The sequence below is a fragment of the Paroedura picta genome, chromosome 16 (assembly GCF_049243985.1).
Source record: "Paroedura picta isolate Pp20150507F chromosome 16, Ppicta_v3.0, whole genome shotgun sequence".
Lineage (NCBI taxonomy): Eukaryota > Metazoa > Chordata > Lepidosauria > Squamata > Gekkonidae > Paroedura > Paroedura picta.
Genome location: NC_135384.1, coordinates 12,343,214 through 12,368,507, shown reverse-complemented (window position 1 = coordinate 12,368,507; position 25,294 = coordinate 12,343,214). Strand labels below are relative to the sequence as shown.

At 41.6% G+C, this 25,294-nt stretch overlaps 4 protein-coding genes across 4 annotated transcripts; 1 reads left to right on the top strand and 3 right to left on the bottom strand.

Annotated features, from left to right (window-relative positions):
- Nucleotides 1–3,550: 3,550 nt before the first annotated feature.
- LOC143825255 (olfactory receptor 14I1-like) lies at nucleotides 3,551–4,516 on the top strand. The gene has a single exon (XM_077313279.1). The coding sequence runs from the start codon at nucleotides 3,551–3,553 to the stop codon at nucleotides 4,514–4,516; it is 966 nt and encodes a 321-aa protein (XP_077169394.1).
- Nucleotides 4,517–10,196: 5,680 nt separating this feature from the next.
- Nucleotides 10,197–11,162, bottom strand: LOC143825254 (olfactory receptor 14A16-like). Its single transcript, XM_077313278.1, has one exon. It carries the CDS (start codon nucleotides 11,148–11,150, stop codon nucleotides 10,197–10,199), a length of 954 nt encoding a protein of 317 aa, XP_077169393.1. The 5' UTR covers nucleotides 11,151–11,162.
- A 6,780-nt stretch (nucleotides 11,163–17,942) lies between these two features.
- On the bottom strand, nucleotides 17,943–18,869 carry LOC143825253 (olfactory receptor 14A16-like). The gene has a single exon (XM_077313277.1). The coding sequence runs from the start codon at nucleotides 18,867–18,869 to the stop codon at nucleotides 17,943–17,945; it is 927 nt and encodes a 308-aa protein (XP_077169392.1).
- A 4,694-nt stretch (nucleotides 18,870–23,563) lies between these two features.
- On the bottom strand, nucleotides 23,564–24,490 carry LOC143825252 (olfactory receptor 14A16-like). Its single transcript, XM_077313276.1, has one exon. It carries the CDS (start codon nucleotides 24,488–24,490, stop codon nucleotides 23,564–23,566), a length of 927 nt encoding a protein of 308 aa, XP_077169391.1.
- Between the last annotated feature and the right edge of the window lie 804 nt (nucleotides 24,491–25,294).

Below are 25,294 nucleotides of genomic sequence, written 5' to 3'. Positions count from 1 at the left end.
TATGCCCTCAATATCCAGCTGCAGCCTGCCTGTAGAACATATTAGATAAACCATTTTATTCTAGTAATGCCAATAATCATTTTGTCTGTTTTCTTGTTCCACCATCTCAGTCTATGATACAGCCCTGCATTGAACTGCGTGTAAAGAAACAGGGATATTCTTCATCACAGGAAGAAAAAGACCGGGTGGGGTGGGGTGGGGTGGGGTGGGGTGGAAATCTTTTACTTGCTGTCCTCAAACACAAACCTCCTCATAATTAATTGTACTGTTGTAAGCCTATGAAAGTTCCATGTTTATAGATTCTGGCCATTGGATTAGAACTTCACCAAGTGACTAAGTGTGCAGCTTGTCCATGCATTGACACTGTACATACAGAATGATCTATGCACAGAAGAAAGGACAGTAGATGCTTCCTTGAGCATTGCTCCACACTCTTATTCTGTTCCTAAAGGTTCTGCTGTAACTTTTATTTGTAACTAGGAATTGTGCTTAATGCACCACTTTCAAATACTAAAAAGATATAGATGATGGGAAGGAGTAACATTGTCAGTGTTCTGCAATAATTCTTTGCACACAAACAAACACACTTATTGATAGTCCAATTCTATCAGCGACTGAATACCTTGGAAGAGGCTGTATTCCAAGTAGCTCTTTTCACCCTGGGATCTCTTGTGTCAATTCCTGCTGTGATTGTAGTTTCCTTTGCAAATATAGGTTCTTCATTTCCTATGCTCATTTGGTCAGATTGAGGAGTAGTATGAATTAGAAATACAATACTCAGGCTAGAAGAGATCTCTGGAAGCTGTTATACACATCAGAAGACCTCAGCAATATAAAATGAAGATACAATGAGAAGATGTATAAGAATTCAGATTCAATTTCTTCTCTAACTGCTAAAATACATTAATCCAATCACCCAAGTATTTCCTTACATCTAGTTGTGGAGCTTGTACGTTCCTAATTTCTCTCTAGCAAAACCAAAACAGGCTGTGTTGAGGAGAAAGAAATCAGTTTATATCCTGTGCTTGCCAACCTACTCCCAAGAGTTCAGCTCATCTAATTGCCGACTGAGACGGATGGCCTCTCGTATTTGCTTTATTATTTCTTCTGCATTTGTAACCAACATAACATGATAATGAATATAGCATATCTGTGTCCAAGTATATGATGTAATATTAAAGTCACGAGAGAAAAATAGAAACTCATTCCTGCAAGCCAAGGAAGAAAGAACCTGAAAGCTGAAGTGTAAGTCCTTACACCCTGGAGTAGTTCTGTTACTAGCCCCTTATCTACCCAGACAGCTGGAAACCAAGGAATGAGACCTCCAGCCTTCCTGGCACTAAGATCCAGAAAGTCACCCCTGCACCCCGTAGGATACTTTCAAAGAAAATGTCACAAAACCATTAATCTGGTAATTGTAGCCAATGAAGGCTAAAGAATTCAAGAACATCACAAAATATAAGTAACCTGTTTCTATATACAATCCTGCAGGAAGGATCAGAACAGTGAACAAGGAGGACAGAAATAATAAAGCTATAAGTCTACACTGAACATATTTAGAAGCATTGTTTCAAGATCCAGATGTTACTTTGAAGACTGTATCCAATTGGAGTCCAAATCGGAACAAGGTTTCCAGTCAACATAGCTCAAAGAATAAGTAGAACAAAGTCAAATGTAATCCAGACACCCAGCGAAACTAGAATAAAAAATCTTCCATATAAGATGAATCACCTCCCTTGGCCTGATTCTAATCCAATAAAGTAGCTAAATTTGCTTGGCTAGCTTCTAGAATTAGAAAGAACTGGGTTGCTAATATCCAATCTTTGAGTAGGGGGCTCCTAGGCAAAGAGTATACATACAAACACAGGCCTCTGGACTAAAAGCTTTCTCAGATAACCTAATGCCTTACTACAGATGAACCGTCTGTCACAGAAAACAGAGGGCCCCTGAATGTCAGAATGGAAGGCAAGTAGATTGATGATACAATATGATGCAGTGAGAGGTATTGCTAAAAGAGGCTTGATTATGTCATAGTAAAAGAAACATAATGGAAATACCTTCATTAGCAGAAGATATCTTACTAGAAAAGTAGTAATAAGCTTGGATTATGTCACGGTTTATGTTTAAACCAGTCTGAGGTACATTGTGGTCTGTGTTAAGATAGGAAGACTTTCTGTATAAATACAATGTCCTTCATAGCATTTTCTCTCTGCTCTTGGTAGAGAGAGGAGCTGTCCAACATAACTTTTCTTGATCCATAAAAGTGTTGTTTCATTGAGACCTTGCCTCCTTCCTGATTGGGACTTGGGAAGAGAATGGGGGCATAACAATAGTTCATACTATTGTATTTAGGCTACTAGCTTTCTATGGTGTGTCTTTTTATCTTGTATTTAGCCTAATAGGTTTGCTATTATCGTTATTATGTTTTACCTGTTATCCTTGTGTTTTTTATATTGTATTTTACTGGTCTATGACCATGAATAAATTTTAAAAACTGCAGAATCAGTCTGCATGTCTGGATTATGTGTGACTTTGTTCCATTCATTGTTTGGGTCATGTTGACCTGAAACCTTGCTTGGACTATGGACCTCTGTTGGGGGTCCTATTAACCAGAGGTCCATGTTTTACCTGTTATCCTTGTGTTTTTTATATTGTATTTTACTGGTCTATGACCATGAATAAATTATTGTTATCCTCATTGTTCATTAAAACAGATTTACTTATATTACTTATATTACTTATATTTTGTGATGTTCTTGATTTCAGCAGGCTTCTCTCTGAGTACAATACTCCAGCTTTCACTGGCAACAGCTACCAAATTTAGTGTTTTGTGACAATTTCTTTGAAAGGACCCTACCCTGTAGGAGTGAATTTCTGGATCTTAATCCCAGAAGGGCTGGAGGTATTGTTCTTTGGTGTCCAGGTATCTGTGTAGATAAGGGGCTGATAACAGAATTACCCTGGGATATGAGGATTTAAACTTTGGCGTTTTTTCTTCCTTGACTTGCAGGAATAGGTGTGTATTTTTCTCTCATGACTTTAATCTTATGTCATATACTGGGACACAGACTATATTAAATATTAATTTATGTTTAATGCAATTGTAGAAGAAATTTTACGGCAAGTCAGAAAGGGTTTCAGCCATGAGTGAGCTAAATAAGTGAGCTAAACCCTTGGGAGTAATTTGCCAAGCACAGAATATAAATAGATTTCTTCTTCCTGTATACAGCCTTTTGAATTCTGTTAAACAGAAATTAGCAATCAAGTGGCCAGAAACTATAAGCATGGAACTTGGATAAGATTAGAGCACTTCAGTATATTATGAGTCGATTTGTGTCTGATGACAGCAAGTGAGAGAACTATTCCCCTGTCTATTTTGTCCCTGTTGAAGAATATCCCTGGTTCTTTACATGCAATTCAATGCAGGGCTGTCTCATAGACTGGGGTGATGATGTAAGAAACCAGAATAATTGTTAATTGACATTGCGAATATAAAATGGTTTCTCTAATATGTTCCACAGACCGACTGCAACTGGATATTGAGGGCATAATGCCCAATCTTACTTCTCCATCTGAATTTCTGCTCCTGGAATTTTCAGACATCCGAGAACTACAGATCTTGCATTTCTTTGTATTCTTGGCCGTATACTTGACTGCAGTGACTGGCAATCTTCTCATCATCATTGCGGTAGCCTTTGATCATCACCTGCATACCCCCATGTACTTTTTCCTCATGAACCTGGCACTTATGGATATTGGCATAGTGTCCGTCACAGTACCCAGAGCTATGGCCAATTCCCTCCTGGACAGCAGGTCCATTGCTTATTCGGCCTGTGTAGCTCAGGTTTTTTTCCTTTTCTTTTTTCAAGTTTCAGATGTGGCCATCTTAACCATAATGGCACATGATCGTTATGTTGCTATCTGCAGTCCATTGCAATATGAGGCCATCATGCACAGTGGAGCCTGCATTCAGATGGCCACCAGTGCATGGATTGCAGGTATACTCTATGGTCTATTACACACTGGAGGAACTTTTGCCATCACCTTCTGCTCCAACATGATCGATCAGTTCTTCTGTGAAGTTCCCCAGATACTCAAACTCTCCTGTTCTGACATATATCTGGTTGAGGTTGGTATTATTGTGTTTAGCGCTTTCTTTGCACTTGGATGCTTCGTCTTCATCATTGTCTCCTACATGCAGATATTTTCAGTCGTGCTTAGAATCCCTTCTGTTCAGGGTCAGAGAAAGGCCCTCTCCACTTGTCTTCCCCACCTCACTGTGGTGTCTTTGGTGATAGGCACTGGGATCTTTGCCTATGTGTGGCCTCAGAGACATGCTTTAAAAGCCCGGAATCTTCTTTTTGCGATCATTTATTCTGTTCTCCCTCCCTTGCTCAATCCATTCATCTACGGCATGAGAAACAAAGAATTCAAGACTGCACTGTTGAAGCTCTCTGCCCTAGGAGATTTTCCAAAAATCATTGCAAGCAAATCTCTTCTACAAAAGTGGGGTTGAATAATGTGGAGATAATTTTTTATATACCTCAGATATTGTGTCAAAGTGATTTTTCTTACAAGAGGTTGTAAAAAAATTTCTCGCTGCAGAAATGGGAGCAAAGTTCATGTCTGGATTGCCTTTGGGTGAAGAGTACTCATGAGTGCCCCTCTCTTCCTATGTCCATCAGAACCATGATCTCTATACCCTCCAGCATACCCCCACATGCCTGTGCATCCTTTGTCTATCTGCTCCCAGCCACTCCCTCAGTCACCTGCATGCCATTTCCTGAATGGAACTATGAGGCGTGTGTATCTGGGAGTGTCCCCATCTGCAGATTCTTTCCTGGAATGATGGTCAGTCCAGGGAGCTGATATGAGATGGAACACTTGCAAACCTGCAGGTAAAGGAAGAGCACTCAGGCAGAGGAGGTATTTGTTGGGTTGTGTAGTTTTAATGGGGGCATTATGTCTACTGTTTTAAACCACCACGAGTTATTGCTGAAAGTGATGTGCTAATCGCAAACTATCAAACAATGTATCAGGGCAGGGTCTGGTATCAGTAAGCCCCGCCTGAAGCCCCAGCAGATGCCCCACCTCTGATGCTCAGCTTGATAAAACTAGATTTGGGTTTCCCCTTCTCTCCTGTGAGAGTTGAAAATGTTGGGACTTTCTTAGTGATCTAAATGTATCTCAAGCAGGGAACTCCAGTAAAGATTTAGAGTACAGCCCTCCTAGGTATTGGTGCCACTGGTACTTCTCTTAGAAGGTTTCTTGAGAGGACAAAAAGAAGACACAGAGACCATTTATGCACTGGGAACTTCACTGCCCCAGCTTCTGTGCAGGTGCACAAATCAGGAATGGATGAGGTGTACCAAATGCTCCCCCGTGTGGGTGCAGGAAGAGGTGGGGCAACCTGCCACGACTAAAACTCCAGCCTGCAGCCCGGCATGAAACCTCCAGTGCATAAATGGTCAGAGACAGCCTAATAAGTACATTCAGGTACCTCACCCTAGTCACCCATTTAAAATTGTTAAGTCAGATTTCATTTGGTTTTCATTTTTCACTCTATCAAGGCAGAAGAAAACAGGATACAGTATGTATGTACAGTATGTATATTGGGAATAATCACAAATACATGTTCACTGGGGGGAGGGGGATTGAAATAGGAAAGTTTATCCATCTGAAACTATTATACTTCACGCTGATCAGCTTGTAACTTGTATTCTCGAATGGAAATATCACAATCAGATATGAATCTGTAATCTATAACCCAGTTTCCACTGCCATAGAGTGACAATTGTATCAGCCTATGATCCAGGGGTGGGGGGGACTGTACATAAAAGAAGATAAAAAGCACTCTACAGTTCTGATATATGTTATTTGTTTTGCCCCTTTTTGAGGCACTGGTAGATGGTGAGATTATGATGGATCCAGTCACTGTGGACTAACCCGTCTTCATACCTGACGTAGCGCAATCAGGTTTCAATATCTTCCTTCATGCTTATGTGCTGAGGACAGTGTACAGGTGTTGATGAACATTTGTCATCCCAATATCTTAGGGACAGGAGAGGGCAGCAAAGGCAATGGATCCCTCCAATGCCACCCCACCAAAAACAGTCAACTTCTGGAATAAATTATTTTTTATTATTTGTTTTATTTATTCACATTTATATACCGCCCTCCCCAAAGCCTCAGGGCGGTTGACAGAACTGAGAACTATACAAAGAACCATACATATAAATAACTGTAACATTAATAATACTAACTGATAACAGGGTAACAGAACAACATTAACAGTAATAATACAACAGGTCCAGCAGCAGAATGCCTTGATGGATTTCTGGGGGTGGGGAGAGGGAGCGGGGTAGGGGCCCTGTAGATGTTGTTGGTTGTGCCTGGTCTCAACCAAATGCCTGGTGGAAGAGCTCCCTTTTGCAGGCCCTGCAAAACTGTTTTAGCTCCTCCAGGGCCCTGATCTCCTCTGGGAGCTCATTCCACCAGGTATCTTTGACAGGTGCAGGAGACCTTAGCACAGCATTGGATCCTGGCTTCATCTGACCTATATGACACATGATATACCCTAGTCTAGGGGTGGCCAAACTGTGGCTCTCCAGATGTCCATAGACTATAAGTCCCATGAGCCCTTATCCTAGCCCAACTTAGCCTGCTTGCTGGGGTGGGTGAAAACCATGGGATGGCAGGTTGTCAGATTCCACTATGATGATTACCACTAAGTGGTCTCCCCTACCTGCTGAACTACCCTAAGTGTGAATCCTCCCCCACCCCTGATATCTAGCCGGCACGGTTCTATACATAGTTTAAATCCATTACTTCAGGTCCTATCCTCTTTTACCAACAGGAACCTTTCCCTGCTCTCCTCTAACTGACAACCTTTCAAATACTTAAAAAGAACAATCATGTCCCCTCTCAACCTCCTCTTCTCCAGGTTGAACATTCCCAAGTCCCTCAGCCCCAGTCCCTCATAGGGCTTGGTCCCTCAGCCCCAAGTCCCTCAGTCCCTCATAGGGCTTGGTCCCCAGACCCTGGATCATCCTCTTCTCTGTCTTCTGTACCCTCTCAATTTTGTCCATGCCCTTTTTGAAGTGATGCCTCCTTACACAGTAATAACCACTACATTCTGGAAATTTCAACCGGTTGGTGGTCCTTGGTCCCAAGGAAGCATGTTTGGCCCCAACCAGGGCCAGGACATTTTCAGTCCTGGCCCTTATTTGGTGGAATGATCTCCTGGAGGAGACCTGAGCCCTGTCAGAGCTAGTACAGTTCAACAAGGCCTGCAAAATGGAGCTTTCCCATCAAGCTTTGGGTTGGCGCCAATGACTTAATACCATCTGTGGCCCTCCCTCAACATGTGAAGAAAGGGTAGCAAAAACAATGAGGCTGAGCAAAGATTTAACTATTGGATGCCCAGATATCAGGTGTACACAGGAGTACAGGTTTGGCCTGACAGACATCTTTCTAGAGATGGCAGTGAAAGCCAGTATTTGGATGGTTTTCTGTATGTGAGACTAGCAGGTACTATGACTTGCTTGGAGTGACAAACAGACAGATCTCAATTACGGTCATAGACCAGCAAATTTTCTGGAGTGTGTTTCAGCCTTCCCTATCCTGGATGGGGAACTGGGAGTCCTGCTACTTCCTAATACAAATGTGGGCTCCTAAACACAGTTAGCCTATTTTGGGATCTCACCTGTTCAAAGGCAAGCTTCTTCCACTGCAGACTGTTATTACCTTGACTGGCATTAATTAAATGTACATTGAGGGAGTTGCAATCACTGGTAGAGCATTATACCAGGGAGGCCTTTTGTGCTCACCTGACACAAGCCACAGTGAATGCCTCTGCTCAACACCACCTCATATGAATAACCAGGTATATGAAGGAGGATCTCAGGATTTGGCTAGTCTTCTTTGCTGAGTACAACAGGGTCACCATTTGCCTTCTTTTGATATGTACACAGCCTACAAACAGAGATTTTACTTCATACCAGGAAAGGATCATATGGGAATATTCAAAAAAATAATTTAAATTTATTTTTTGGGGAAAAATTATAAGCGCTTACTTATAATGTGTTATTTATTAGGTATACAGAAAGGTGTCTACGTGGCGATTGTGAATTTTGTCCATCACAGTATAGACCCAGGACACATCTGTGTAGTAAAGTAAGGAATTACAATAATAATAGTAGTAGTAGTAGTAGTAGTAGTAGTAGTAGTAGTAGTAGTAGTAGTAGTAGTAGTAGTAGTAGTAATAGTAGTAGTAATAATATCGAATCTATATATTCATGTAACTGTAATATATGCGGCCACAATTGAAAGAAGGCTAGTTGTTGATGCCTAAGGAAGGTGGCCAGGAAAGATGCAGCCTTGTTAGGCCCACTGAACCACATGCGCGCCTTGCTAGGTATACTCAGTGTGTGTGTGATGGGCAGGATCCTGGGTGCATACTTAAAGTGCCATGTGGGGAAGCCCATTCTCTCTGCCACCAGATCACCATTTGGAGAGCTTACCCATACACCCACCCTGTTCTTATGGTTCAGAAGAATGGTTATATATGTTTTGTCACAGCTGTGGTGTAAAGGGGCACAAGGAAGAGCTTTTGATCCAGGGACCAGTTTGCGTACTGGCACCTGAAGGTTTGGGGGGGGGGAGTGTCATTAAGAGATCGGCTAACTACAGGGCACAGCCTTACCCTGATGGGAAGGTCAGGCACTCAGAGCCAGGCAATCGGAGTGGATGGATGAGATGGTCGCCCGCCAACCATTCAAGCAGGCTGTCTCTCCATGGAGGGACTCTAGGAGCAAGGGATCTGCTCTCCCAGTGGGAGGGGTACCCAGGGTGTCCATGTTAGCAGCTGGATGGTTGTGATGGGTGCTCTCCCCTCATGCCAGCCCAAACCTCAGATTTTGCAGTTGGTGTCAAATAAAGCTTTGGCCTTCTTACTGCCAAAAAATGTGTTGCGTCTTGATTGGCCTTATGCCACTTTGCCAGTCAACTTTGGGTTACGTCATTTATGTTGTTTACAAGGCTTTCATTCAACCTTCCTGACTGCAAGAAGATTTTTCTTAATTATTTTTTCTCCTCTTGCCTTGATTCTATTGAACCCCTCCCCAACCCTCCTGCTTTGAACTCTATCAGGAAAAGAAGACAGAAGGCAGATATCAATATTGTGCTTTTCCCCCTACCCAGGGCCAGAAATCATTCCAAGGATCGTTTCAACCTTAAGAAAGGCACGAAGAAAGAGTGAAACACTTTATTTTACATCACCTTGAAATACGCAGGAATGCAGTCATTTTTAAAGAAAGACCTAAGATCTATGACAGGAGTCCACACCTGAGGCCCGTGGGCCACATGCGGCCCCTGACCTCTTTCTGTGCAGCCCTCTAGCCTGCTTGTTTGCTACTGTCATCCTTATACCCAGACTGTTCTTCCTGCCTCAAGAGGCACCATCTGCTGCTGTTCATCCTGTCCCTTTCTTGCAAAAAAAACCATCGCAACATTGTTTTGGTCTCCATGGTTCCTTCTGTTCACTTTTGATCTAAATTATTCGGTTAAAGCTTTGTTACATTTGGGTTTAAGCTGTGGCCCACTTTAGGCACCAGGTGCGCTAATACAGCCCCCATGTGCTAAAAGGCTGGGGACCCCTGATCTATGACATTATAATACAACTCATCATTGACGAAATTCCTGTCAAAGCCATCCTTGAAATGAACACAACTATATCACTTGCAAGGCTTCTTACGGCTGCATAGTCAGCAGCGTTTATTTGAGAACTGACGGGAAGAACGAATGGAAATGTTTCCTGATTTGATGGATGGGCACCAAAGACACATACGGACCCTTAGAAAATCTGAAGTTGCAACCTGTGCTGTTATTGTTGCTTTTCTACATTTCTACCCTTGCCATTTACAACTTCGGCCTCGATGGCAATAATAGAGAAGGTCTGCTGCAGAGAAACAGACAGGGTGTACTACAAAGAGAAGTGAGAATGGTTGTAAAGCATCAGATTTTGAATCCAGTGGCACCTTTAAGATGAACAAGGTTTTATTCACAGTATGAGATTTGGTGTGCTTGCACATTTCCTGAGTTACATTGTATCTGAGGAGGTGTGCAGGCACATGAGAGCTGATATACCGAAAAAGGCAGAACCAATAACATAATGCAGAAAAGATAGTTTGCAATTATTATAGACACATTTGGCTACAGCTGGTTTGGGGGAAATGTCTAAAATCAGAGAGCTTTACCAATGCCGTCTTGATGTCCTTGTTTCTCATGCTATAGATGAAGGGATTCAGCAGTGGTGGTACAATAGCATACAGGACAGCAAAAAAGATATTGATATCAGATGAAGAGTTAGCGGGAGGCCTTAAGTAAGCAAACATTCCAGTGAAAACATTCAGAGACACCACCGTGAGGTGGGGGATGCAAGTGGAGAGGGCTTTCTTCCGACCCTGCACAGAAGGCATGCGGAGCACTGTTGAAAAAATCTGCACGTAGGTTATGATGATGAAGACAAAAAACCCTCCACCTATGGTGCAACTCACTATAATAGCTCCAACTTCAATGAGGTATAAATCTGAACAGGAGAGTTTTAGTAGCTGCGGAATTTCACAAAAGAACTGACTGATCCTATTGGAGCAGAAGGTGATGGCAAATGTGCAACTGGTATGTAAAATGGCGTAAAGGGTGCCAGCAAACCATGCACAGGCTGCCATCTGCAGGCAGGCCCCTCTGTGCATAATTCTCTCATATTGCAATGGATTGCAGATTGCGACGTACCGATCATGGGCCATTGCGGTTAAGATGCCAAAATCAGACACTTGGAAAAAGAAGAAGAAGAAAACCTGAGCTACACATGCCGAATAAGAAATGGACCTGGTGTTCAGGAGGGAATTGGCCGTAGCTTTGGGTACCGTGACAGATACTGAGCCAAGGTTCAGGAGTGCCAAGTTCATTAGGAAGAAGTACATGGGGGTGTGCAGATGGTGATCGAGCACTACAAGAATGATGATGAGAAGATTGCCAGTCAGTGCAGTCAGATATATTACGAAGAATACAAAGAAATGTAAGATCTGGAGTTCTCGGATATCTGAAAATATCAGGAGCAAGAATTCAGATGTGGAGGTCAGATTCGGCATTTTGTTCTCACTCTCCAGATGCAGGTTACCTGCAGGGCAGAGTGGAGGAAAGGTTTTAGAAAACAATTCTCGGTAGGTCTCCAAAGATCCTATTCAATGGTGCTTACTCTCAGAGAAGTTTCGTTCTGATAGCACATTTCATAAACGGATATAAAGAAAGAAAATATTGGACTTACCTGAAAGTTTCTTCTATTCAGTGGGGTAGAGTCCTCCAAAACTGGTTACATAATAGCAACCACATTTTCAACCTCTACCACATAAACGTCAAGTGATTAACAAAACCTGCCAGAAATCATTGAACAACAAGGCAGTGGAATACTTGGAAAGAGAAGAAGAGAAGAAACTTTCAGGTAATTATAATTATTTGCTATACTTCAGCGGAGGAAGTCCTCCAAAACTGGTTATATAACCAAACTAATGTGGGCATAGAAAATACTTCAGCACCGTGTTCATCCCAACCCCTATTGGAGGACTCATCTCCCAAAAGCAGTCTCAGTGGGGTTCTGCTGGATTATTATGAAATGTCTAATTAAAGGAAGAAAAAGAAAAACAGCTTGCTGTTCTATCCATGTCCTTGGTGGGTTCCCTTGTTCTGAATATGGCTGAATTTGCTATAGCCCAGTAAGAATGGCTATGACCAATACAGGTTGTCTCAAACATGAGTACCATATGCCTTCTTGATGTAATGTCTGATCCAGATTGCCACAATGGCCTAGGAGATGTTACCGCACAAGTAAGATGTATTCTGTGGTACAAATAAAGAATGTGAAAATATAAATATTTTGTCAGTGTTCTGTATATACGGAGAGCCCTCTGAACAACTTACACAATCCCTTCCTTCCCTCTGTCAAGAGTGAATTGGGGCAGAAAACCTGAAGTTCTAATCATTGGTTTGATTGCAGGACCATATTTTACTTTGGAGTTATATAAGTATCAGTACTAACTACTGCCATATGCTTACTGAAAGTGCAGAATTCCTTAAATACTGATAAGGAACCCAATTCTGAGGCCCTTCTAGTTAAATGTGGTCACTACAAAGACCACTTTTCATGGCAGCTATCTTAATTCCTTTGGGTTTTGACCGTGCCAAAGAATTGGTAAAGCCAAGAATACAGGATGTGGAAAGACAGCATGATTTGAATAGAATCAATAATCCACCGTATGACACCTCTCTTCTAAATAGATTAACTCTTTTGCCCTATCTTTCTAATATTGATAATTCTGAATTTAGAAGGGCATTGACATTATTGCGCTATAATGCTCTCCCTTCAGCATGGGTAGAGGGAAAATATAATAAGCTTCCACCCCAGGAACGAACTTGCTTATGCCAGGACGGTAACATTGAGAACACCGAGCAAGTGATTTTTGATTGCTGTATCTATAATCAATTGCATCAGGAATTACTGTTTTCCATCTTTACTGACTTAAGGGCTACTTCAAGACAAGGGAAACTAAAGGAACTCCTTTTGGAAAAAAATAAGAATTTATCCCATATTATTGCCAAATATGCAAGACTAGCAATTAAATGTAGAAGTGCCTGGCTAAATATGTATAAGGGTTAGGACGGATTTATTGAATACATAAAGTATTTTGGAACTTTTAATCAATCTTATAAAGTTTTTTACTGTTTTGTATTTTGTACTGGTCGTTGACCGAAATGAATCTCTCTCTCTCTCTCTCTCTCTCTCTCTCTCTCTCTCTCTCTCTCTCTCTCTCGTCTGTCTGTCATCTTAATTCCAACTAAAGCAAAGATTTAAGGGGGATGGTTTTACTAAGGCCAAATAGAAAAAACTCTATTTAGGATCCACGTGCTGCACCTTAGAGGTATTTCTGAATGAACTTGTCACAACATGTTAGTATCAATTACCTCCCACTTGAATCATAGTAAAAATAAAAATAGCCCCCAAGAATCCAGGGGACAAATGGATTCCTATTTCAGAGAATTCCCATGTCCCTGGTTCTGACAATGTTAGCTGAACTGGGTCCATGTTCACCATCTCCTGTGCCAAAGAAGATAACAGATGAATTATTTTCACACATGTCACTTCCCCCTCTGAAGGAGAATGGTTATTTTAGATGCTGCACTTGACCATCTAAGCCTTTTAACTAACCCTGTGTTGAATAAGGGAAGAACAGGATTGTTTGCACATGGCCAAACTGCATAGGTGATCAATGTCTCAATGAATGAAACTCTTCTGGATAGCATAGTATAACATCACAGAAGATTGGAAGGATCACCTTTGAAACTGTTGCAGTCATTCTACACTCACACAAAGGTTCCCCAATACCAAGTATTATTGAACACCTGGAAGTCCTGTATGCTCTCCAGACCTTTTCATCTTAGGTTCCTGGTCTCCATTTCTGCTGAAGTTCTATGATCAAGTATTATTTCTTCATTCAATGTTGACCAATGGTAATTAAATTAATTAAGATCTATAACCAATGAGAGAAGGTCTGGAGCAATGTCCTCTTCAGTTTTTTAAAATTCATATATGAAGTTCTAACCGTTGGTTTAACTGCAAAACCATATTTACTTTTGGAGTAATATAAATATTAGTGCTAACTACTACCGTAACCTTGTTGAACGTACATGACTGAAGATTGGAGGGATCACCTTTGAAACTGCTGCATTCATTCTGCAATCATACACAAATTCCCCAATACCAAGTATTATTGAATACCTTGGAGTCCTGTTTGTGATTAGCACTCTGATGCAATTTTATGCTTGTAAAGCATTTGTGGATAACATAGTAAAACATCACAGAGGATTGGAAGGATCACCTTTGAAACTGCAGTCATTCTACACTTAAACGTGGCTTTCCCAATGCCAAGTATTACTGAGTACCTTGGAGTCTTGTTTGCTCTCCAGACCATTTCATCTTAGGTTCACGGTCTACATTTCTGCCGAAGTTCTATGATCAAATATTATTTCTTCATTCAATGCTGACCAATGGATATTTAAAATATAACCAATGAAAGCAGATCTGGCGCAATGTTCTCTTCAGCTGTTTCAGTTCATGTGTGCACTTGTCCAGGCCATTCCTTAAATGGCTGGCTACAATGTACTCTGCTAATTTTGGTCAAATTATAATCAAGAAGCCTGTGTGATTAACTCAGAGCTTCATTTGTTTTCAATTCCTGGCAACTTACTCCCAGGAGTTCACTTGATGTAACTGCAAAGGGATGCTGAAGTCTTTTCCCTCGGCTATATTATTTTTTTTATATATTTCTTGTAATGAACCTAAAGAGATAATTAGCACAGCATGGGTGTGCATACATAAAATACATTTAAACAAAATCTATTTCAATCACAATATTAAAGTTCTTCCATTTTGCCACCATGCACCCCCCCCCCCCAAATCCCACAACCATTTAATGTTAGGCTTAGGGTTGTTAAAATTTTAAGCGGAATTCCATAAAAAGCTTTATGATTTTATGGATCATCTTGTTTGGGCGTCCCAAGTATTTTGCCAGTGGCTCAACTGATCACAGAGGTTCCAAGCATGTGCAGAAGTGGTGGGGGTCCTGACTCACCCACTGGTCCAGTTTGCAGTCCAGAAGTGGTGGGGGAGCCAGCGGGGCAATGCTCACTATTGCCGGATGGTCTAGCAAAGAAGAACATTTCACACAGGCAGCAAGGGGGATGGGTTTCTGCCAGCCTGTGAAAGTTGTACCTGCTCCCCTTTTTGAAGGGTCACAGTGCAGGATAAGGGAATTGGGAAGGGCTACTTTGAGGCAAATGTGCCACATTGCCCAACCAGCTCAGCATGCAACGTTGGCTACAAAAATTGACAGTAAAATCAGCAAAAAAGACTCAGTTGGTCTGATATCAGGTGTAGATAGGTGTAGCAATAGTAGCTTATCCCAATTAGGGATGGCACTTAAACAACATACTTAAGATCAGAGTTCTGGCCATGGAGTTGGCCCCATTGGAGTATGATGAGACCTCTCACTGGTGGGCATCACAGAGTGATGATTTCTTGTATGATAAGTCATGGCTGATATTGGTGGTGGACCCAACATAAAAGGGCAAGTAGATTCATCCTGTGAGGGTATCAACATGGGTCCTGATCCAGTTTTCCTGATGTTTGTAGATGTTGAGGTGAGGGCTTTCAAGAATGGGATGTTGAGGTGAGCACTTTCAAGGATTATTCCCAGCTTGGGGGCTTCCAAGAGGGTACCCTCAGAAGTGGCAGGGGCAACCACTTAGTGGTGATCATCCTAATGGAATCTGACAACTTGCCTATGGTCTCCCCCCACCCCATCTTGAGCTGGCATACATTGACTAGGAGATGGATATGTTGGTGTCAGGATCCAGTTATCCCATGTGATGCTAAAGTTTCTTACAGTTGTAACCAATACAGTTGTGGCCATTTTATTCCAAAAGCTGAAAGTGACTGTATTTATTGGTGGGGTTGAATTGGAGGGATCCTTTGCCTGCGGTGTCATAGGCATTGGTTCAGCAGTACCTGTGTTCTGTACTCAGAAAATAAGTCTAATTGAAGATACTGAAGCCCCCAGGAATCCTCACACAACAGGTTCCCAGACTGGTCCTTGTTGCTCGTGCGAAGATGGCTGGCTTGAGCATCCCAGGCGGCTACTGCTGGTGGGGCGGCCGCGCTTCCTGCTGCTTCTAGCAGCTGCTTCATGACTGATGGACTGAGACAGAGAAAGAGGCAAACAAGGACAGCTAAAGGAAAGAGGGAGGGAAAGGACGTGAGCATGCAGATGCAGGCCCCCAACCAGTAAGAAGGCTCTTCACTTGGCTCTCACCCAGCAATGCTTGCCAATCGGCGCTCTCCCTTGCCCAGCTCGATGAAAGGTGATGGAGAAGAGAGAGCTCGCCTGTCACCACCCACTGCCTGCTATCGCCTGCTACTGCTGCCACTACCACCCACCACTCGCCACTGCAGCAGCAGCCATGGAAGGGGCCAGGCAACCCCAATTGGGGTCAGGGCTCAAGGTTGAGAACCACTGCATTAATGTCTCAAGAAAGGGTCAAACAAATAATGTATCTTAGGACTACAGAGAGTTTTTTTTTATCCTCTCACGTGGATAGGGGAATACCATGATTCAATATGGAAATAAACAAGAAGGGACTCTGACGTATACCCTTAAGTGTGATTGGATTTATTATTAATCTGCAAACATTCCTTAGATTTATACACCATTTTCAAAATCTATGATCTTTCAGATAAGATTCAGAGCGTTGCGGGGGGGGGGGGGGGCTGAAAATCCTGGCAATCCAAGGTAAAGGATCTACAGGTTTTAGTTTGTATATGCCAAGTTGGTTCCTCATAACCAAGCCCTAACAGCATATATGAAAACAGGAAAGGAAGCATTTGAAATGAGTAAAAGCGCTACATTTCTGAAATTTCTGTTGGTTGTCCTATAGTTTTTTTGAGGCAAAGAATATATTGAGCATATTGAGGTAAGGGCTTTAAAGAGTCATGCCCAGGTAAGGGGTTGCCAGCAGGGTCCCCTCAGTTGGTTCTTCTATGTCACTTTTCTCCCAAAGAAATCTCAAAGTGGCTTACAATTGCATCCCCTTTCCTCTCTCCACAGCAGACACCCTGTAAGGTACCCCTGGTATTCCTGCTCAATCAGAACAGCTTTACAAGTGCCGAGGCGAGCCCATGGTCACCCAGCTGGTTGCATGTGGGGTAGTGCAGAATCGAACCTGGCTTGCCAGATTAGAAGTCTTCACTCCTAACCACTGTACCAAACTGGAGGGATCCTTTGATTGTGCTGCCCTCTCCAGTCCCCTAGATGCCGGGACTACAAATGTCCAAAAACATCCGCATTTAGTACTCAGCACATAAACATAAGAGAAGATACTGAAGCCTGAGAATGCCACAACAGGTATGAAGATGGGTCACAGTCTGCAGTGGCTGGATCCATCAAAATCTCACCATCCAGCAGAGACTCAATAAAGGGGTGAAACAAATAAAATATAACTATAGAGAGTGTTTTTGTTTTTAATCCTCTCTTATGTACTGGAAACAAGTGCTGAGAATACCATTATTATTATTATTATTATTATTATTATTATTATTATTATTATTATTATTATTATTATTATTATTATTACCCGCCACTCCCTTGTGGCTCATGGCGGGTTACAACATCTTAAAAACCCCATAAAAACCATTAAAACAACACTATAGCTTCGACAATATTAGTTAGCTAACTGTCATGGCAAGATCGGCTACTTCCCCTTCCTACTACTATCAGGTGGAGAGGGGATCCTGATGGTACCAGTCCCAATCCCAATCCCATGAAAGCCAAAGTTAACAAGAACGTGGTCGGCAAAGGATCCGCTGGCTCAACATGATCAAAGCTGATACAGAGATGACCATGAACCAATTAAAAGAAGGGGCGCAGAGCAAAGACTTTCCTATAGAATCACTGAGGGTCGGAAACAAGTGAACGGATAACATCATCATGTGTAGGGAAATACAGTGATTCAGTGTGGTGCAGTGGAGAAATGTTGGAAATGGACTCAGTCATATATAGTACACTTAATTTTAATCAGATTTGCATTATCTGGATCTTGAAACAATGCTTCTCAATATGCTCAATGTAGACTTGTAGCATAGAATGTATAGAATTTGTACATAGTACACACACAAGAAGAAACATATAGGGCTAGATCAAAGAATAGGCTTTTCTCCTGCTATATATAGCATTTACTTCCAGTGGTAGGAGAATATATTCCCAATGTAAATTTACACTTCCAGGGCTCTGTGACTGCTGAAGAAAAAGAAAGGGAAGAATTTACATCCTCTTAAATTAGGGACAGTATCTAAAATCAGTAAGCTTTAACAATGCAGTCTTCAGGTCTTTGTTTCTCATGCTATAGATGAAGGGATTCAGCAATGGGGGTAATATGGCATAGATCACTGCAAAAAGGATATTGAGATCATTTGATGCATTAGCAGGAGGCTTTAAGTAAGCAAACATTCCAGTGAACATAAACAGAGATACCACAGTGAGGTGGGGAATGCAAGTGGAGAGGGCTTTTTTCCGACCCTGCACAGAAGGCTTTCGAAGTAGAGCTGAAAAAATCTGCATGTAGGTTATGATGATAAAAATAAAGCATCCTCCACTTATGGTAAAACTCAATATCAGGAGTCCAATTTCAATGAGATATAAATCTGAACAGGAGAGTTTCAGTATCTGTGGAACTTCACAAAAGAACTGATCAATCCGATTGGAGCAAAAGGTGATGGCAAAAGTGCCACTGGTGTGTAAAATGGCAAAAAGGGTGCCAGCAATCCATGCACTGGCTGCCATCTGAATGCAGGCTCCTCTGTGCATTATAGTCTCATATAGCAATGGACTGCAGATAGCGACATACCGATCGTGGGCCATTACTGTAAGAATGGCAAAATCTGACCCTTCAAGGAAGAAGTAGAAAAATACTTGAGCCACACATCCTGAGTAAGAAATTGACCGGATGTTCAGGAGGGAATTGGCCATCGCTTTAGGAACCAGGACAGAAACAGTACCAAGGTCCAGAACAGCCAAGTTCATTAGGAAGAAGTACATGGGGGTGTGCAGATGGTGATCGAGAACTACAGCAATGATGATGAGAAGATTGCCAGTCACTGCAATCAAGTATACTGCTAAGAATACAAAGAAATGTAAAATCTGGAGTTCTCGGATATCTGAAAATCCCAGCAGCAAGAGTTCAGATGTGGAGGTTAGATTGAGCATTTTGCTCTCAGTATCCAATTTCAGGCTACCTGTAGGGCTGAGTGGAAGAAAGATTTTTGAGAATAATACTCAGCTGGTGTCCACAGAATCCTACTCTGATCTATTCAATGGTGTTTTTTTTTTAAGTTAGTTAATAAACTCACATAAGCAAATGGTAATTTAAGATTCCTTGTTGAACCATCTAACGTAATATGGTATAAGCAAAAAATGGTATCGTATGAACATGGCCAAACTGCACAGGTTATCCTCATTTCACTGGCTGTCTCCAATCCTACCCTCTATATGTTAGTTTTCCCAGACCGAATTTTCTATAACATGATTATAGACTGGAAGCATCATCTGGAGCTACACAAAATCTCACAGCGGGACTCTGCATACATAGGACGGAATAGTAGACAGTGTCCTGATCACTTATCTTGTTCTATGTGTAACGGCTGTTGTTTCATAGGCTGTAGCGCTCCCAAACACACATACAGGGTGGTGAGTTCCTTGGAAGTCCTCTCCCTTGGAGTCCTATATTGCTGACTGATTGGACCAGGAAACTGGCCACTGGGGTCCTCCTTTTTTGGAGTACTGTTTCATTAAAGAGTCAAATTGGCCATTAAAGAGTCAAATTGGCTAAAGAGCGTTCAGGCCCTATTGTTAAGTGCCTGTCTTGGATGCCTGAGAATAAATTGCAGTTTACTAAATTGAAAAATATTTAAGATAGCTCTACCAGGCTGATTTCTGTGAATGCTTCATTCACCACTTAGAGCTTTTGAATGGTTAATTTCATGCCAAATCCAAGCATGAATACGGGACCCTACAGAGAAGCAAAACATTGGCCATGTTACCACCAGGCACCCTAGTCCTTTGTCCTCTTAATTTTAAATCAGTTTGATTCGGCATACCCAGAAAGCCTCTTTGCAGCCTCCCTGGTAGCTGTACTCCAAAACAGACTTTTTCTTCCCAAGGTCCATTTCTGAGGGCCCCAAGGCTCAAGAATATTAAAAGGTCTCTTTTGTTTAGCAATTCAGATTAAATATAATCAGAGTCCAGTAGCACCTTTTAGACCAACAAAGATTTGTTGAAAGTGTGAGCTTTCGAGTGCAAGCCCTCTTCCCCAGACTAAGAACTAAGCATCAATTTAGATTCAGGCATCCTTGAGAACTGGAAGCAGAACCTCTCTTCTCCAAAGACTATCTCTCAACCACAATTATTAAAGAATCACACACCATTTAACACCCCCCCCCACCAAAAAAAAACATTCTCAGCAAGCATTAAGAGTATATTTTATATTCTTTTTTGCCTCTTTAGACAGCAACAACCACTCCTTTAGGGTATGCGTTCCTAACTAGCTTTAAGGTTTTGAATATGCTCTGCCTCTCCAATTCTCTTTAAGCTACCCATTTAATTCTAGAAAAATGTGTACGTTTTGAAAGTCCTTTGCTTTCTTTTCATTTCTGGAAGACAAAGTGTTCATGCATCTGAAAACTTATACCTCAAATTAAAGTTGGATGATCTTAAAGGTGCCGCTAGACTCAAACATCCTTTTATTTCTTTAAATAGAAAAAGCTACCTACTTGGATACATGTATTCATAGTGTTATGGTATAGAAAAATACATGTGAGTCTATTTTAGTATATGGAAAGTCTGGCACCATGGCTCCAGGAGCAACTCCTAGAACACTTTCATGTAATTTTAATTTTTAAACAATTGTGATCAAAGAAATATTTCTATATAGTGTAATACAACATTGTAGGAGACTGAAAGGAGAACCTTTGAACCTGTGCTGAAATCATTCTACACTCAAGGGTTGATTGTCCAGTACCGAAATCTTAGTGAATACCTTAGAGTTCTGTCTCTTCTCCATACCTTTTCAGTTTGGATTCCATGTCTCCATTTCTGCTGAAGTTCTCTCATCAAGTATTATTTTTCCATTCTTGGATGTGGGCCAATGGGTAAATGGCATTAATTAAGATCTGCCTCCCATGAGAGAAGCTCTAGTTCCATTTCTCCATCTACTAGCCCACATAATTCCATAGACAGCTTCCTGTAATATGCTCTGCTAGTTTCTGTCAAATCATAATGGCTGAGTGCGTAAGGAAATGCTGAATTTATGTTTTGTTCTTGGCATCTGGCTCCCCAGAGTTCCCCCGACTCAGCAGTCAAGTGTTGATGAAGTCTTGCAGTCAAGACCTCTGCTTTGTTATTTTTTTCTAATTATTTTAACTCACCTAAATAATTAGAACACCAGGACTGTGCATGACGTAATAACAAATATAATTAAGCAAAATCTCTGTTTATCACAGTATTAGAGCGACTTCATTTGGCCACCATTGTGCCACACCCAAAAGAAAGACCTTGCAACACTTTTAGGGTTTTTAAATATTTTAAGCTGAAATGAAAAAAACTCTAAAAGAACATTTTTATTGATGTTCTTTGAATTTCCCAAGATGGTTGCCGAAACCTGCGCAGATCCAGTGGTTCCAAGCTAGCCTTGGTATTCTCATCATGTCTTGCTTTTCATCACTGATAGATTAGGCCTGTGCAGAAATGCCACAGTGAGTATCCAATGGGACCTGGCCATTTTATAATTGTTCCCCATCCATTTGATAGCAGTTCTCTGGAGGAAGCTGTTAGAGAAAAGGAGGTTCAGATTCTGGTGCAATAACCAAGCAGTGGTGGGGGATAAGAAAATTATAAGATCAGAGAGGGTGATGTGCTTGATATGCAAGCCTGCCCACATGCATTTGTCCAATCAGATAGCATTTTCACCCCAGCAAATGGCTGGCATTTATAACAACATAGCTGATACTTAGTATCACCTTCAGGAAAAGAGGTTACAAAGAATAGCAACAAAGGCCAACCACTGACCATTTCCAATGAGTTCTGACAACTTTGGAGTATATCATAATGCAAGGAATATTCCTCAGTTGACCCTTCTACCTTTTGCTCATATTTCTTAGTAGCTGTGGCCTCCTTGGCTTCCACAAGGGATGGGGATCCAGAACCCTGGTGGAGGTTGGGTCCTCTAATACAAAGTTCTCTGGGAAGACTTGGCCTATTCTACAAAGTTCACTGGGATGACTGGGTCCTCTACAACTTAGTTCACTTATGGAATCAGGGCTTGATCCCCCAGAAACATACAGGGGCACAAGGCCAACATTTTCTACTTCAATGAAGCCCATGGCTTTGTTGACCTGGCAACAGCTTCCCAGCTCATCAGGTTGAAGGTAAATAGGATGAGACTCTCCTCTGGACCACCTGACCTATGCAGGTGAGTGACATAGAATACTCTAACATGGCTGGTGCATACACTCCTCGGCCTATGTGGTCTCCTTATGAGGACAAATGTAGAAAAAATAAACAGTTTATCATTAAATACTTAAAACCATAAAAGAATATCTATTAGGCACATATAAAAAAATCTCAAGGAGTACACCAGTAATGCCAACAGATTTAGACTCCATGTGTTTCAAAGAGCAGCCATGACTGAATGGAGGCCATAGTTGAGGCAGCTGATGGACAGGCCAGGAAGACATGAGGGAGTCTTGCCTGTGCTACATCAGTGGGGACCATTTCGTGGTGATTGTACTGGTGGAATTTGACAAACTGACATTCCATGGGCAAGTGGGCTGGGGTGGGCAAGGGTACATCAACAGGCATATCAGATGGTCAGTGCCAGAATCCGGTAATCTCATGGTGTTCTAAGATTTTTTACAGCTGTCAACAATAAAATCCTGGATGTTTTATTTCAAAAGTTGAGAGTAACTGTGTTTATTCATGGGGTGGCATTGGAGGGATCCTTTGATTGTGCTGCCCTCTCCAGTCTCCTAGGTGCCGGGATTACAAATGTCCAAAAACATCTGCATTTTGTACTCCAGACATAAGCATAAGGGAAGATACTGAAGCCTGAGAATGCCACAACAGGCATGAAGATGGGTCACAATCTGGAGTGGCTGGATCCATCAAAATCTCACCAGCCACCAGAGACTCAATAAGGGGGTGAAACAAATAAAATATAACTATAGAGAGTGTTTTTTTTTTCTTTCAAATCCTCTGTTATGTACTGGAGACAAATGCTGCGAATACCATGAACAGCCAAAGTTACCAACAAGAAAGTTTTAGAGAGGAGCAATCCAACTATGTCAATAGAAGGCAAGATATTATGGCTAAAGCTCACTTACTTTGGACAGATCATTTGATCAAATTTACTTGAAAAATCATTAATTTTCAGCATGGTCAGCAGCAAAAGGAAATGTGGTCGGCAGAGGATCACTGGCTTGACCATGAGCCAATTAAAAGAAGCAATTAGAGACAGGGATGCATGGGGTCGGACATGATTGAATGGATAACATTATCATGTAAAGGGAAATACAGTGATTCAGTGTGGTGTAGTGGAGAAACGTTGGAAATGGACTCAGTCATATATTTTACACTTAATTCTAGTCACATTTGCATTATCTGGATCTTGAAACAATGCTTCTCAATATGCTCAATCTAGAATTGTAGCATAGAATGTCTAGAATCTCTTCATAGAACACACACAAGAAGAAACATATAGGGCTAGATCAAGGAATAGGCTTTTTTTTCCTGCTACATACAGCATTTCCTTCCAATGGTAGGAGAATATATTCCCAATGTAAATTAACACTTCCAGGGTTCTGTGACTGCTGAAGAAAAGGAAAGGGAAGAAATTACATCCCCTTAACTTAGGGACAATATCTAAAATCAGTGAGCTTTAACAATGCATTCTTCAGGTCTTTGTTTCTCATGCTATAGATGAAGGGATTCAGCAATGGGGGTAATATAGCATAGATCACTGCAAAAAGGATATTGAGATCAGCTGACGAATTATCAGTAGGCCTTAGGTAAGCAAACATTCCAGTTAAAATATACAGAGATACCACAGTGAGATGAGGGATGCAAGTGGAGAGGGCTTTTTTCCGACCCTGCACAGAAGGCTTTCGAAGTAGAGCTGAAAAAATCTGCATGTAGGTTATGATGATAAAAATAAAGCATCCTCCACTTATGATAAAAGTCAATATCAGGAGTCCAATTTCAATGAGATATAAATCTGAACAGGAGAGTTTCAGTATCTGTGGAACTTCACAAAAGAACTGATCGATCCTATTGGAGCAAAAGGTGATGGCAAAAGTGCAAGTGGTGTGTAAAGTGGCATAAAAGGCACCAACGAACCATACAATGGCTGCCATCTGAATGCAGGCTCCTCTGTGCATTATAGTCTCGTATAGCAATGGACTGCAGATAGCGACATACCGATCATGGGCCATTACTGTGAGAATGGCAAAATCTGCCCCTCCAAGGAAAAAGTAGAAAAATACTTGAGCCACACATCCTGAGTAAGAAATGGATCGGGTGTTCAGGAGGGAATTGGCCATAGCTTTAGGAACCATGACAGAAACAGTACCAAGGTCCAGAACAGCCAGGTTCATTAGGAAGAAGTACATGGGGGTGTGCAGATGGTGATCGAGCACCACAGCAATGACGATGAGAAGATTACCAGTCAGTGCAGTCAAGTATACTGCTAAGAATACAAAGAAATGTATTATCTGGAGTTCTCGGATATCTGAAAATTCCAGGAGCAAGAGTTCAGATGTGGAGGTTAGATTGAGCATTTTGCTCTCAGTATCCAGTTGCGGGTTACCTGTTGGGCAGAGTGAAGGAAAGTTTTTAGAGACTAATACTCAACTGGTGACCACAGAATCCTATTCTGAATTATTCAATGTTTTTTTTTAATATAACCAAATGGTAGTTTAAGATTCCTTGCTGAACCATATAACCTAGTATGGAATAAGCAAAAAATGGTATCGTATGAACATGGCCAAACTGAAGAAGTGGCTGTCTCCAATCCTACCCTCTATATGTTTGTTTTCTCAGACCGAAGCTTCTATAACATCCCTGACCATAGACTGGATACATTATCTGGGGCTATACAAAACCTCATAGAGGGACTCATATCTAAATTGTGCATGTGTAGGAAGGGACAGTAGACAGTGTCCTAATGCCTTATCCAATTCCACATGTAAAGGCTGTTGTTTCATAGGCTGTACCTCTCCCAAAAACACATACAGGGTGGTGAGTTCCTTGGAAGTCCTCTCGCTTGAAGGCCTATACTGCTGACTAAGTGGACCAGGAAACTGGCCATTGGGTTCTTATTTTTTGGAGTACTGTTTCTACTCCAGAGTCATATTTGGCCATAGGTTACATGGAAGCTATATGCCAATACAGCTCTAGAGAGCCTTTGGGCCCTATTGTTAAGTCTTGGTTGCCTGAGAATAAATTTAACTTTAATTTTTTAAAATTAAAAAATAGCAAGCAGGAATACTGGACCAGCCAGAGAAGCAAAACATTGCCCATGTTACCACCAGGCACCCTAGTCCTTTGTCTTCTTAATTTTAAATCAGTTCAATTCTGCATAC